Here is a 14,543-nt window from a genome sequence, read left to right on the forward strand (position 1 = left end):
AGCCAGTAGTACTGTAGGTCTGGGATTAGTTGCTCTTGGAATGCATACACAGTGACTGACCAATGTCTATCCTAGGATTTGGAATATATGCACTACAGCCTTCTGTCCCACCTGGGTAACCTGGAAGATGTGGGGAGGGGTTGAATGCTGCCCTACATGTCATCTGTTCTTTCTTTCATAGGTTTGCTGAAGGATGTTGAGTTCAAATCAGCTCTTCGGACCCTCTGCTGCATGTGTCTTGGTCTCTACACCCATTACTGGCTCCTGGTCAATGTCTCCGGGTTCCAGTCGGTGTGGTCTGCGCTCTTCTGCATGTTGATCACACGATCTCTCCTTGCCCACCCCTACATCCACGTGAATATCTTCCAGGTACAGGCTGCAAATTCCAGCTTGTGCCAAAGTCCTTGGAAGCAAAGCAAAGCAAAGCTGCCTCTACTAATTAACTAGCTCTCACTTTGAGTTTGGCAACTGAAGCGTCTGTACGCTTAAGCCAAAGACCCTGATTCTGCTCTCACTTGCACTGGTTTCACATTGGAGTAGACGCAAGCCCAGAATTTTGAAGAGGCTGATGTCAGTTCACATAGCAGTTTTGCAGGGGGTTGAGTCAGAATGAACACAGAAGCCTGGATCTTGATCTTAATTACACTGGTGTAAAACTGGAATGTAGCCAGTTATATGAAGGTGGAAATGAGATCAGAATTGGCTCCTAAAATAAGATGTTACTTTAAAAGTGAGTTGAGTTAGTCCTAAGTAGAGTGCAGGATCTTGTCCAAGAGGTAAATGTAATTGGACCCCTTGGAAATAGTGACCACAGTGTAATAAAATTTAATATCCCAGTGGTGGGGAAAACACCTAAGTAGCTCAATACTCTGGCATTATTTTCAGAAAGGGGAATTACACACAAAAAAAAGCAGGTTAGTTAAACTGAAATTAAAAGGTACAGTGCCAAAAATAAAATCCCTACAAACTGAATGGAAACTTTTCAAAGACATCATAATAGAGGCCCAACTTAAATATACACCCCAATTAAAAAACACAGTAAAGAGTACCAAAAATTGCCACTGTGGCTTAACGATCACGTAAAAGAAGCAGCGAGAGACAAAAAGGCATCGTTTAAACAGTGGAAGTTAAATCCCAGTGAGGAGAATAGAAAGGAGCATAAACTCTGTCAAGTTTATTGTAAAAACATAATAAAAAAAGCCAAAAAGGAGTTTGAAGAACAGATAGCCAAAAACTCAAAAAGTAATAGCAAGCAACCAGTGGGACTTCTGGATGATTGAGATGTTAAGGGAGCACTCAAAAATGATAAGGCCATTGCAGAGAAACTAAATTAATTCTTTATTTTGGTCTTCATGCCTGGGGATGTTAGGGATATTCCCAGACCTGATCCATTATTTTTAGATGACAAATCTGAAGAATTGTCCCAGCCTGATGTACCATTAGAGGAGGTTTTGGAACAAATTGATAAACTTAATAGTAGCAAGTCACTGGGACCCGATGGCAATGACCCAAGAGTTCTGAAAGAACTCAAATGTGAAACTACAGAACTATTATCTGTGGTTTATAGCTTATCCTTTAAATCAGCTTCTGTACCTAATGACTGAGAGATAGCTAATGTGATGCCAATATATTAAAAAGGGCTTTAGAGGTGATCCTGGCAGTTACAGACTGGTAAGTCTAATGTCAGTCTGGGCAAATTAGTTGAAACTGTAGTAAAGAATAAAATTGTCAGATGCACAGATGACCATAATTTGTTGAGGAACAGTCAACATGGTTTCTATAAAGGGAAATCATGCCTTATTAATATACCGGACTGTGGTTATAGCAACTGTCAACAGAAGTCACTGTCAGAAGAGATTTCCCAACAAAACTTCTGTCTACAGAGTGCAGCTACACACAAAAGTCAATCGGAAGAGGAGTACGCTCTGTTGACAGAGCGGCCAGACTGCCTGGCCGCTCTCTTGACAAAACAGGCATCCAGAAGCACAGCAGACAGGGTACACCCAAGTCTTGAATACTGTGGATAGTTGTTCTTGCCTCATCTCAAAAAAGATATATTGGCATTGGAAAAGGTGCAGAAAAGGGCAACAAAATGAGAAGGGGTTTGGAATGGACGCCATATGAAGAAAGACTGGGACTTTTAGCTTAGAAAGGAGGATACTCAGGGGGGATATGGTAGAGGTCTATAAAATCATGACAGGTGTGCCAAAAGAGAATAAGGACAAGTTATTTATTTGTTGCCATAACATCAGAACTAGGGGCCGCCAAATGAAATTGATGGGTAGTGGGTTTAAAACTAACCAAAGGTAGTTTTTCTTCACACAGAGCATGATTGGCCTGTGGAACTCCTTGCCAGAGGAGGTGGTGAAGACCAGAACTTTAACAGGGTTCAAAGAAGAACTAGATCTATTCATGGGGGTTAGGTCCATCGATGATTATTAGCCACTCTGGGTAGGAATGGTGTCCCTAGCCTCTGTTTGTCAGAGGCTGGAAAGGGATGACAGGAGAGGGAACCTGTTCTGTTCACTCCCACTGGGGCCTCACCCATTGGCCTCTGTCAGCAGACAGGATACTGGGCTAGATGGACCTTCGGTCTGACCCAGTGTGGCCGTTCTTGTGTTCTTATGTAAAATCCAGATGCCTTTGGAAAGAGTGGAATGAGCACAGAACTACAAAGGTCTGCTACAGATGGAGCATACAAAGGTCTAAAGAACTGCAAAGGGAGCTCCTTGCTCACTGGCAATTTATTGATAGATCAGTCTTGACAGGCCTCGGATGAAAGATGTAGATGGCCAGGTTCTGATCACATTTATGCAGGACACCTCCTCTGAAGCTGCTGGAGTTCCCCAGCTCCTATGGCAGTAATGGCCAACCTCTCACACACTGGGCGGGGGGGTCCACCAGGGCTGAAAATTACCTGATTTGTGCTCCATTCCCACTCCTCTTCCTCCCTTCTGCACAGAATTGGAATGCTGTAAACAGCTGATTCGCGGCATTCCAGCTCTGTCTGGGGGAGGAGGAAAGGAGCAGGGACAGAGCATGAATCAGGTGATCCTCAGCTCTGAAACTGCTGGGAGGGAGCAAGGAAATGCAAACAAGCTCTAGTGCCCAGGTGCGCAAGAAGTGCATGGGAGGGTAGCCAGTGGGGTCGGTGGGCCACATGCTGGATTCCAGCTTTGTCCTCAGGAAGCCCTGTTCCCTATCTGCCTGGTGTAGAATGAGAGGCCAGATCTTTCTCTTTTTGTCGTGTAGCACATTGGCCTTCCAATGTTCTCTGCTGACAAGAAGCCCAAGCGGATTCACCTGATGAGCCTCGGAGTTCTGAATCTGCCCCGCAATGCCCTACTGGACTGGTCCTTTGGGCACTCAATCATCAGCTGCCATGTGGAGCATCACCTCTTCCCAAACCTCTCTGACAACATGTGCCTGAAGGTGAGAGAGAAAAGGATGGCCTGGCCAGGTGTACAGAGGGAGAGGAACCGGAGGGGAAGAACTATTTAAACTAGGCTAGGGCTACACTCAGCCATAGTGCCGGCATCTTGATGCAAATGAGCAGTCTTGAAAATGCAGATAGTTCTCATTTGCATATCACATGGCTAATTTGCATATCTACAGCAGAGAACAAGCAGTGTAGAAGTGATTCTGCCGGCAAAAACCCCTTTGTCGGCAGCCCCTTATGTCTGGAAAAAATCAGGGCTAAGGGGCTGCTGACAAATGGGTTTTTTGCCAGCAGAACCGCATCTACACGGCTTGTTTTCTGCAGTGAATATGCAAATTATTTATTTGAATATGCAAACGAGCACTAGTTGCATTTTTTTGAGACTGCTCGTTTCCATCAAACTGCTGGCACTATGGCTGAGCGTAGCCCTAGCCCTAGGGAAGAAGATTGCTGGAGATCCTGTCTTTCAGAGGAGGTGCAAAGTACAGGTTCAACCTCTCTACGCTAGAACTCTCTTGTCTGGCAACATCCATAATCTGGCATGGTTTTAGTTAGCTGGACAACCACTTCTAGCCAAGTTTCCCATGGTCCCATAAAGTTTGTTTATAGCCACTAGTCCTGGCTGTCTGTGTTCTGTGCTGTTATTTAGCTCTAATGTATCCCTAAAGGTCTTCTAAGAGCCCAGGAAACAGTGGAAGTGTTGGTAATGTGCTAGACAATACGGACCTCCTGTGGTTCAGCAAATTCTCTCGTCCAGCACAGGTCAGGTCCCGAGGGTACTGGATTAGAGGGATTCAACCTGTACTGAGTACTTGTATTGGTCTGACCTTTCTTATGAGAGAAGGGTGTCAGCTTCAACATCCTGCTTTTATCCCAGCTCACGTAAATATATTGTCAGTCCAAAATCCCTGTGCTGCTCCAGATGGATACTACATCCATCTTCGTTCCCTGATTCAAGTCATTGTGTAGAATACTAGGACTGGAAGGGACCTTGAGAGGCCATCGAGTCCAGCCCCCTGCCCTCATGGCAGGACCAAGTACTGTCTAGACCATCCCTGATAGACATTTATCTAACCTGTTCTTAAATATCTCCAGAGATGGAGATTCCACAACCTCCCTAGGCAATTTAATCCACTGTTTGACCACCCTGACAGTTGGGAACTTTTTCCTAACGTCCAGTCTAAACCTCCCTTGCTGCAGTTTAAGCCCATTGCTTCTTGTTCTATTCTCAGAAGCCAAGAAGAACAAGTTTTCTCCCTCCTCCTTATGACACCCTTTAAGATATCTGAAAACCGCTATCATGTCCCCCCTCAATCTTCTTTTTTCCAAACTAAACAAGCCCAGTTCTTTCAGCCTTTCTTCGGTTAAGTAAGCAGTTTCACATCCCGCCCCAGAGTAGGCTGCATTTTGGCAGTGAGGAACCATGATTCCTATATGCATTGTTTCCAATGATCGTGCTGGTTGGAAGGCCCTTTAAAAAATGTAAATCATCACCACTAGAACTTAGTGTGCTCTCTTCACGCTTTCTCTTTAGATCAAACCCCTAGTATCCCAGTACCTGAAAAAGAAGAAGCTGCCATACAATGAGGACTCCTATATGTCCCGATTACGGCTGTTCCTACACAGTTACGAAGAACTGATGGTCCATGCACCCCCCATAACTGAACTTGTGGGGATTCAGTGACGGCCAGCTATGAACACCACAGCAAGATGTGGGGCTGTTTCCTGTGGGTCATTGTAACATCTGACGAGATCAGGAAGGTTAGAACCAAAGACATTGTTCTGATAAAGCAATCAAGGAGGAAACGTGTTTGCCACAAGTGTCTTGCTTTTTGGACAAATAGAACTACATGTAGAGACCAAGAAACGATGCTAGAATGATGAATCATGACAGAATGCTGACAGGACACTGCAATACAGTAGGGTCAGATGGGAGTCCACCTGAGATATTAATAGCTTGTGTTTTATTTTTCCTGCATTCTCTTTTAACTCTTGGCCAAAGGTTGCTATTTATTCTTGTTTTCCATACTGCTGTGTTGCTGGAGCAGGACTGGGAGCACAACAGGGAAGGGAATTCACACCCTGATCAACCCCAGGGTGCCCCAAGGACAGGATGACTTAGGGAACTGGCAGTGGGGCAGCCTTTAATGTGAGATCAATGGCTCAAATCCAGGCAGAGCTTGTAGTTTTGGAACAACTGAAATCTGGCTCCCATCTAACAGCTCTTTGGGGCCTCATGGAGTTTATGGTTCCAATTTCTCGGAGAAAGATGCCCATATTACAAGTCTAAGTTAGCTTGAGAGGCTCAGGCTAGAATGGGCCATAAAGAATTTGCTGCTTTACAGCTGGTCCCTCCAGATTAATGGAGACACATTGGTGGTGTGGTGTAAAGGAAACTCCTAGGAGTGTGGATTTGACAAAAGGGGATTTGTGCTGCCCCTTCCTTGTGCAACTGTGGTTTCACCAGAACACCCAGGGTGGGATGGAGGATTTGCAGAAGAGTTAGAGATGTCTTTGGCGTGCAGGTCACAATTACCTGACTTCTGACAGAAGGAGGGTTTGTCTGGTCGGTGGAGACCTCCTGCTGCAGACAAGGAACCCAGCTGCTTGGCCTGGCCATCTACCTAGTCACCAGCGTGGCAGAAAGTTTTCAAGAGACAGTCATCTACAGACGGCAGGACTCTGGGAGCCAGCTGCTTTCCAGCTCCTGGAAGGCTCTGGGCTCATTCAGGTTTCCTGTAGTTTTGCTATATACCAATATTAAAACACTCAGTGACTTCAGGAGGGGCTGGATTTCACTCAGAGCTTATAACAACACACAAACGGTAAGGGTAAAATGTCCAAAAATTCCTACATAACGTAGGATCAGAGTCCCAAAATGCTCCCTGAGGTACTTAATCATCACAACATGCCCTGTTGTTATCCCAGCTCAGCAAATGGGGCAGCTAAGGCAGAGAGGTGAAATGATCTGGATGAGACCATGGGGGCGGGGGAAGTTAGTGTTGGAGCCAGGCTTCGAATGCAGAAGACCCCTGTGCTCAGTCCTGTCCTTAATTCACTACCCCCTGCTGCTCAGCTGCCCCTTGGTGCAGCCACATCCCACACGGACTGGCAGGAGCCTTGGCTCGCAGCCCCCTCGTGTCCTCAGTTGCAGCTGGGATGCCACGGCCCACAATGACCATGAGCGACTCGGAGATTCTCCCTACAACTGAGAGACCTGTGGCTCTGGTGTCTGTGGGGCCAATGGATCAGCCCTGAGTGCCTGTAGAGGAGCTGAAAGGGAACCTGTGATCTTTAAATGGAACGTCTGTGGCAAACTTTCATCCCTAGTTGCTGGCTTACATCAGCTGTGTTGTCAGAGCACTTTGCGAGGAAAAGAGTGATCAGGTCAAGAGAAGAGGTTCTCTCCTTTACACTCACTGGCCCAGTTCCCCCACACTTGGGGGGCATAACCCTGCGACCCACAGGGACTTTAGCTTGGCTCTGGAGTTTGGCATTGGTCTTCCTTGTAAGCTGAACACTTGGGTGGCCGCTCAGGAGAGTCGGGTGCTGCCCAGCTGATGAGCAGAACACCCACAGCCGGCAGCGTGTGTTTCTGTTGGTGGTGCTCATGCAGACATGCCTCGGTGCGCATAACAACTACTCTTCCACCTAGGGATGGAAAAATAGCGGGGACACTGTTTGGTACCTTTCGCCAGCACCACTAACTTCCTTTCCCACTGTTCTCAGGGAGCCATGGGAACCCTCCTTCCTCCTTCTATAACATTCTAGAAAGCCAAGGCCAGGTCTACCCTAGACCTTAAAGTCGATCGTAGCTATGCAGTTCCCGCGACAGCAGTTGTATGGCTGGAATCGACTTATCTACAATCGACTTACCTGGCTGTCCTCACTGAGGGAGGTCAACGGGAGAAGCTCCTCCGTCAACCTCCATTACTCCTCACGAGATTGAGGAGTACAGGGGTCGACTGTCAACTCAGATAGTTTGATTTCACATGTCCCCACTAGGGCATGCAAAATCCAACCCCGGAAGATCGACCCTCACCGGGTCCATCTTCTGGGTAGTGAAGACATACTCTGAGTCGGAATCCGGTCCTGCTCCAGTAGTACCGTTGGAGGCTTGGAAGAGTGGGAAGTGACTGCATTAAGCTAAGACCACCCCTCAGAGCTTTCTGAGAAACAGCAAGAGGCAGACTCCTCTTCTGGCCCTTCTGGGTTCTCTGCTGAGCAGCTGGTCATATTTATCCACTTCAATGGGTGAACATTTCATGTTAAGAAAAGGCAAGTAATGGCAGTGAAGAGAACGCTGCCTGCACCGTTCTATGTTTCTGGTCGTAGGAAAAACTGCTCATTTGGCACACCCTAACGCCCTGTGCATCAGCCAAACTGTGTATTACAAACCATTCTAAATCAGCAATCAGTTTGGGTGCGTCTACACTAGCTGGCTAATTCGAAGTAGCTGGCACAACGTCGAAATAGCACGTCGCGTCTACACACTCCGTGCGCTGTTTTGATGTTGAAATTGACGTTAGGCGGCGAGACGTCAAAATCGCTATTCATATCCGAAGATGGGAATAGTGCCCTACTTCGACGTTCAGTGTTGAAGTACGGCGTGTGTAGATGATCCGCGTCCCACTACATCGAAATAGCAGGGTCCTCCATGGCAGGCATCAGCTGAGGGGTTGAGAGACGCTCTGTCCATCCCCTGCAGGGCTCTATGGTCGCCATGTGCAGCAGCCCTTAGCCCAGGGCTTCTGGCTGCTGCTGCTGCTGCTGCTGCTGCTGCTGCAGCTGGGGGTCCATGCTATGTGCATGGGGTCTGCAACCGGTTGTCGGCTCTGCAGGCCTCGTGCTGTGCAGGCCAAGTGTGTCTGGGAGGGGCCCTTTAAGGGAGCGGCTTGCTGTTGCCCCAGAAGGGCTAATCCAGTCTGTGACCCTGTCCACAGGCTTTGCTGGCCCCTTATTTCGACAGGGAGCGCTTCTGTGTGTGGATGCTCCGCATTTCCTTTCGACGTTCCCCATCGCTCATTTGACGTTGAACGTCGATGGCACCAGCCCCGGAGGATGTGTAGACAATACATGTCGAACTAGCCTATTTTGATGCTCTTACTTCGACATAGTGTGCTAGTGTAGACGTAGCCTTTCTCTTGTTTACCTTTGTTCTGTGGTTGAGGCGGCCATTGCTAAGGCAGGTTCTCTGGTCGTGCGCTATGGGCCAGATCCTGCAGTCAGTCCTTAATCGGGCAAAATTGCTCCTGGAGTCAAAAAGGATTGAAAGATCTGGCCCGCAGGAGATAGCGGTGGTGATGTGAGTTGGGTGGTGAGTGGGAAAGGCTTGTGTGCTGGCATAAAAACAAGAAGTCCGGTGGCACCTTCTAGAGACTAACCGATATTTTGGAGCATTGTCGGATGCATGAGTGAGACAAAGTGGGTCTTTGCCCCCACAAGCTTATGCTCCAAAAAAATCTGGTAGTCTGTAAGGTGCCACAGGACGTCTTGTTGTTTTCGAAGATACAGACTAACTTGGCTGCCCCTCTGATACTGTGTGTTGGAATGTGCATCTCAGGCTATGTCTGCACTACCTTGGAAGACTGGCCCGCTCAGGGTTGATCTTCCCAGGTTCGATTTCATATGTCTGTTAGGGCTGCGTGACATCGACCCAGCATCGATCCCTGTACTCCTGGTTCAGTGGGGATGGCTAAGTAAGTTGATTGCAGAAACATTGATTCTAGCTACACAGTTAATGGAGCTAGAATTGCGTGTGTCTGCAGCTGACTTACTTTTCCTAGTGTAGATATAGCCTGAGAAGGGTTATACCAGAATATCTGTGGCATTTACCTTACTATGATTTACTACATCTCCAGAGGTCCTTCCTTTTCTCCCTAAGCCTGATTTTCACCTCTGAGCAGAGGGCCAGCGCCAGGCATATCCACGGCCTAAACCCCCTTGGCCCAGGGCCCAGGTGGGAATGTCACCCTGACTGCAGTTCTACAGTGGTGTCACACCATTGGCTTCAGTGGAGTCATCCTGAGTTAACACCACCATAAGAGGAGACTCAGACCCCATGATTGTGCTCGTGAGATCATCCAGGATGTGCAGTGGAGGCACAGAGAGTTAAACTCTGACCTTTTCCATTTGAAACATTTGTGATTCCGTAATTAAATGTGTCTTTAATCATGATGGCCAATTTATGCTAAAAGCTGCAGCGTTAATGGAGCTCCCAGCTGCAGCAATGACAGAGGTTTTAGCTGTGCATTAGCTACATTCTTAGGCAGTACAGAAAGTCTTATCCTTCTGACACATCCTCCTACGGTTATTGCAGCGCTGTTTGGAAAGAAGTGGATTTGACAAAAACGCGGTGGGAAATTAAATCTGGAAGCCTGAAAGCGCTGGTGTTCAATCCACTAACACATGGTTTCCCAAACTGGGGGGGGCGTGCCCCCCTGGGGAGAGTGAAGAAATTCCAGGCTGGGTGTGAGGCAACCCAGCTTCCCCCCATCAATCCCCCCACCCCAAGAAAGAGCCCTCCTTTGCTTCCGGCTCTCAGCCCCTGTTAGCCGATGGCCAAGGATGTTTGGTGAGGTGCCAGCTATGCCCGTTTTATACCATCCGTGACTTTAACCGCTAGGACGCACTGTCCCTTCGCGGCGGGCAGCCCGGGCTAGGCTGACGGATGCCCCAAGGTCCTAACCACCCGTGACTTTAACTGCTAGAGCTCAGAGCTCCTTCGCAGTGGGCAGTCAACACTGACTGACAGGTGCCCCAATGGCAGCACTAAGAGCCTTTCCACACCCGTGACTTTAACTGCTAGAGCTCAGAGCTCCTTCGCAGTGGGCAGTCAGGATTGACTGACAGGCGCCCCAAGAGTTTGCCCCGTGGAGGCGGCACAACTCAACGCTAGGCTCTTAGTACTCTCACCTAATGGCCAGGCTTTATAGCCAAAACGGCTGAGGTTCTTTAATTGTGTTGGCTGCTTTACAGTAAACCAGAGAAACAAGTCAGGCTTATGCACAAATGGTTACCAAAATTTATTAAACTAGATTCTAATCATGTGGTTACAAAATTGCTAGTGCCTACTTATTTAAATGTATAGATGTTACACACACAAACAAGTTACAAAGCTGAAGCCACAATCCCAAAGAAAGAAAACAAAGTATAGAGCTCTATTTCAAAATATGTGTACACTAAAGATAGGAGATCAGGTGTGGGTGCTTCTTACCCTCCTTGCATCTCTCAATTCCAGCGGTGCCAAGCCAGGATCGGTCACTCAATTCCGCGGAAAGACGAATAAGGGACAAGGCTCAGGGACCCTCTTAGCTGCAGAAGCCTTGGGAGGCTGTCACTTATCTGACCAGCAGATAGATAGTGAAAAGCACTCAAAAATCATGGTGCTGTAGGTCCCATACTTATACCTCTGTACTCCTTTATTCTCTTTCTCCTTTCTTATGCCAAATTGGGGCTGGTCTGTCTGGGTGACGCCAGCTCTCGCAAGAGTAGTTTACACTTGCAAGGGAGAGAAACAATAAGTTTCGACTACTGGACATTCTTTTATTAGGGTAAATATTTTCCCACCTAGGATGTGGGTGTGTGTGCATCACGTTATTTAGTAGGGGCTAAGAGCCATGTCTGTCACAGCTTCTCTGTCTGCTGTGAGCCTAATCGTTGTATATGTTCCCAGAGGCACATTGTAGCAGCACACCTGTGCTTCTCACAGCTTCAAAGGCTGTGCTGGAATTTATGTTAAGTGCCCTGTTGTTCTGGCTCCCTTGTGTTCCCAGCAATGCTGGTCTGAGAGGGGGCTGGCTGTCTGGCTACAGCCCCTGCCATTTTACATGGGTGATCTGGCGCAGCTGTTATAAAAAGCAGGCAGCCAGCAAAGCGAGTTTGAGTTGGGCAGGAGGAGGAGGATGGGGTTAGACTGGGGGGCTGCGGGTGCTTGGCTTAGGTGAAGGGGATGGGGTAAGAGTGATGGGGCTGGTGGAGCCTGGCTTTGTGGGAGGTGAGGGGCTTAGGCGGGCAGCTAAGGAGGCTGGCCCATGGCTGGAGCGGGAAGCTCATGGGTGGGTGGCTGGTCCTGGACGCACAGGGCATGGGCAGGCAGTGGGAGGACGGGTGGCTGGCCCTGGAGGCTTGGGGCTTAGCTGGGCAACTCTGGCAGCACAGGTCTTAGGCTGGCAGGCGGCTGGTGCAGGGAGCTCTGGCAGCTGGTATGGGGCTCACCAGGCCTGGGGCTGCACCAGGCACCTGCAAGGGGTCAAGAAAAACTATTCGTGCTTATTTTTAACTTTAAATAACATTTTATATCAAGTTTTTGTGTCTATTTTAAATTACAAATTGAATTTTTTTAAAAGGGGGATTGGATGAAGGTGATGGGGATAAGAGGGTTTCTCAAAAATCAAAAGGGGGGCGTGATGCGGAGAAGTTTGGGAACCTCTGCACTAACACGTACAACACCTGATTTCTCATCAGCCGATGAATAAGTGAAGCAACTGTGGGAGGAGTGCCTATTTTCAGTAGTTCTCCATTGGAACTGGCATCCTTATGTACAGCCTTCAGCTTCTTGAAGGGGGGCTCTAAAGAGGATAGGGAGAGGCTGTTCTCGGTACTGACGGATGGCCAGCGTGACCATAGCTCCCTGTCTCAAATATGGGACAGGGAGTTATCGGGGGGACAGGTGGCTCCTCCAAGCCCCAGGAGATGGGAAGGAGAAGGCAGCTTCTGGCACTACCCGGGAGCCCTGGGGAAGCCGGCCAGAGCTCCCTGGGAGCCCCAGGGAAGCTGCAGCTGCCAGCGTCCCTGAGGAAGCAGCAGCTGCCCAAGCTCCCTCTGCTTCGCCGAGGCTGTGGGGGGCAAATACGGGACAAATAGTCCCTGTTAAAAAAAAGTTGGGATGCCTTTTTGGCATCCCAAATACAGGACTGTCCCACCCAATATGGGACAGAGGGTCACCCTTTGGACAGCAGAACAAGGAGCAATGGTCTGACGTTACAGTGGGGAGAGGTCCAGGTTGGACAGTAGTTAAAAAACTATTTCCCCAGGAGGGTGATGAAGCACTGGAATGCGTTACCTAGAGAGGTGGTGGAATCTCCATCCCTAGACGTTTTTAAGTCCGGCTTGACAAAGTCCCAGCTGGGACGATTTAGTTGGGGTCGATCCTGTTGTGGGCAGGGGGCTGGACTTGATTGTCTCCTGAGGTCCCTTCCAGCCCTAGGATTTTATGATTCTCTCAATAAAGCAATAAAAATCTGATCAGCTCAGTCATTAGGAAGCCTCTTTGCCAAACATCCCTACCTTTGAGCCAGAGATCCAAGATTCACCTTGGTCTTTAAGTTTTCAAGATAATCTCCCTGTGCACATGGGTTTGTAGAGCAATTGGAATGTTCCAACTGGCTTCTTCTTGAGGCCAACGGGCCTCAGAATGCCACCAGCCTATTCCTGGCTCTGACAAGGCATAGCGATTTGCAAAAGAGTCCATGCTTCCAGGTGGATGTTAAAGCAACCTGAACTACAGTTTAACCTCCCTAGTCTGGCACTCTGTGGTCTGGCAACATCTGGGACTTCAGTTAGCTGGATGTCCACTTGCCCCCGGTGTAGCCACGTTTCCTGCAGCCCCATAAAGTTTGTTTCCAGCCACCAGCCCTGGCTCTCCATGTTCTGGGCTGTTGTTTAGCTGTAATTTACCCCTAAATGTCTTCTAAGAGCCTAGTAAACAGCGGAAATGTTGGTGATGCTGCTAGACCAGGGTTCAGCAACTCCCGGCAGGGTGCCAAGAGTGGCGGGTGAGCCAATTTTCATCAGCACGCAAGGTGGAAGCTCAGCCCCACCCTCTTCCCCCAGGCAGCCGGGGATTGCTCAGAGCCAGGCCGCCTATGTAATTAGCAAAAGCCCAGCTAATGCTACCAACCACCACCTATGCTGTAAAGCTCTGCCACTTCATTTATTTATGAATGAAGCTGTTGTAAATAGGCCGATGAGGGACTTTAAAACGTCTCACCGGTGCTTGGACAGTACATAGAGGTCAAAAGGTCCAATTTCTGCACTCTGACTCAGAAGGGCTGATGACCCCTGTGCTAGACAATATTGACCTCCCGAGGTTCAGCAAATTTCAGAACCAGTCAGGTCCCCAAGGTACCAGACCAGGGGAGTTCAGTCTGTAGTGAACTCTCAACTCAAACTCCGGTGGGGTGGGTTGTACAGAGAACCCTCGATTTTACGCACCTCTATTTAGTGGGCTTTGGGAAAACACATCCCCCGCTTGTTCCCGAAGTCCGCTGGGGTCTGTAAAATCACAGGCGTGTAGAGACCCGAAGGCAGACACTGAAAGGGTGGGATACACCTGGTCAGAACTGGAAAAGATAGCCCAGGACAGGGGACGCCGGCGAATGGTCATCAGTGGCCTGTGCTCCAAGTGGCAGGCGTGGAAGAGGCTTCACATCCAAAGCCGTTTGCTGTTTAACAAAAAGACTTACCGCTGGTGCAGCCTGCAGGAGCCGCCACCTCTTCCGCCAGAGCCACCATGCGTACGTGGCGTTGGCTCCTCCAGGCTGTGGAGTGGCGCCTCTGTCCTCATGCGGCGAGGCACCTCCGTCTGCGTGGCCGGGTGCCTCCAGTCATATACAGCAAGGCGGCTCTAGCTGCCCGGCGGGGCGCTTCCAGCTGCACATGGCAAGGCAGCTCCAGCCGCATGGCCTGGTGCCTCCAGCAGCGTGGTGGGGTCTAGCAGCTTCTCCATCAGCGGCGGCTCCGGTGAGTGGCAGGGTTTTATTTTCTGGGGGGCGGGGGTGCTGGGGCTGGGGCAGCCTGGCTGGGGTGGGTGGGCAGTGAACCCTCACATACAACAGACTTCCGGGAATAGCAAACAACCTTCCCACCCATTAGTCCGTTATAACGAGGCTTTACTGTTCTTTGGAGGGTTGGCAGCCTGGAACTGGCCAGCCCCTGTCCAATTAGCCCGGCCTGCCACACTTGGGATGAGCTGTGGCTGGGGTTGAATTAATACATCCAGCTGGCATGGAGGAGCTGATTCACGAGAAGGGGGAATGCTAAGGAAGTTGTGGAGAATGAAGAAGGTTCGCACAAAAGTCTTGAAACTACCATGGCTACTCCA

The 14,543-nt window shown here is 49.2% G+C and overlaps 1 protein-coding gene across 1 annotated transcript in view; it reads left to right on the forward strand.

Moving 5' to 3' along the window:
- USH1G (USH1 protein network component sans) overlaps positions 1-5,224 on the forward strand; it is a 104,627-nt gene extending 99,403 nt beyond the window's left edge. Inside the window, exons 5-7 of the mRNA XM_075014703.1 lie at positions 182-369; positions 3,253-3,432; positions 4,974-5,224. Coding sequence (XP_074870804.1) covers positions 182-369; positions 3,253-3,432; positions 4,974-5,123 — 518 coding nt within the window. The 3' untranslated portion in view covers positions 5,124-5,224. The remainder of the gene's footprint in view (positions 1-181; positions 370-3,252; positions 3,433-4,973) is intronic.
- Positions 5,225-14,543: the final 9,319 nt, after the last annotated feature.

The sequence above is a fragment of the Carettochelys insculpta genome, chromosome 20 (assembly GCF_033958435.1).
Source record: "Carettochelys insculpta isolate YL-2023 chromosome 20, ASM3395843v1, whole genome shotgun sequence".
Taxonomy (NCBI): domain Eukaryota; kingdom Metazoa; phylum Chordata; order Testudines; family Carettochelyidae; genus Carettochelys; species Carettochelys insculpta.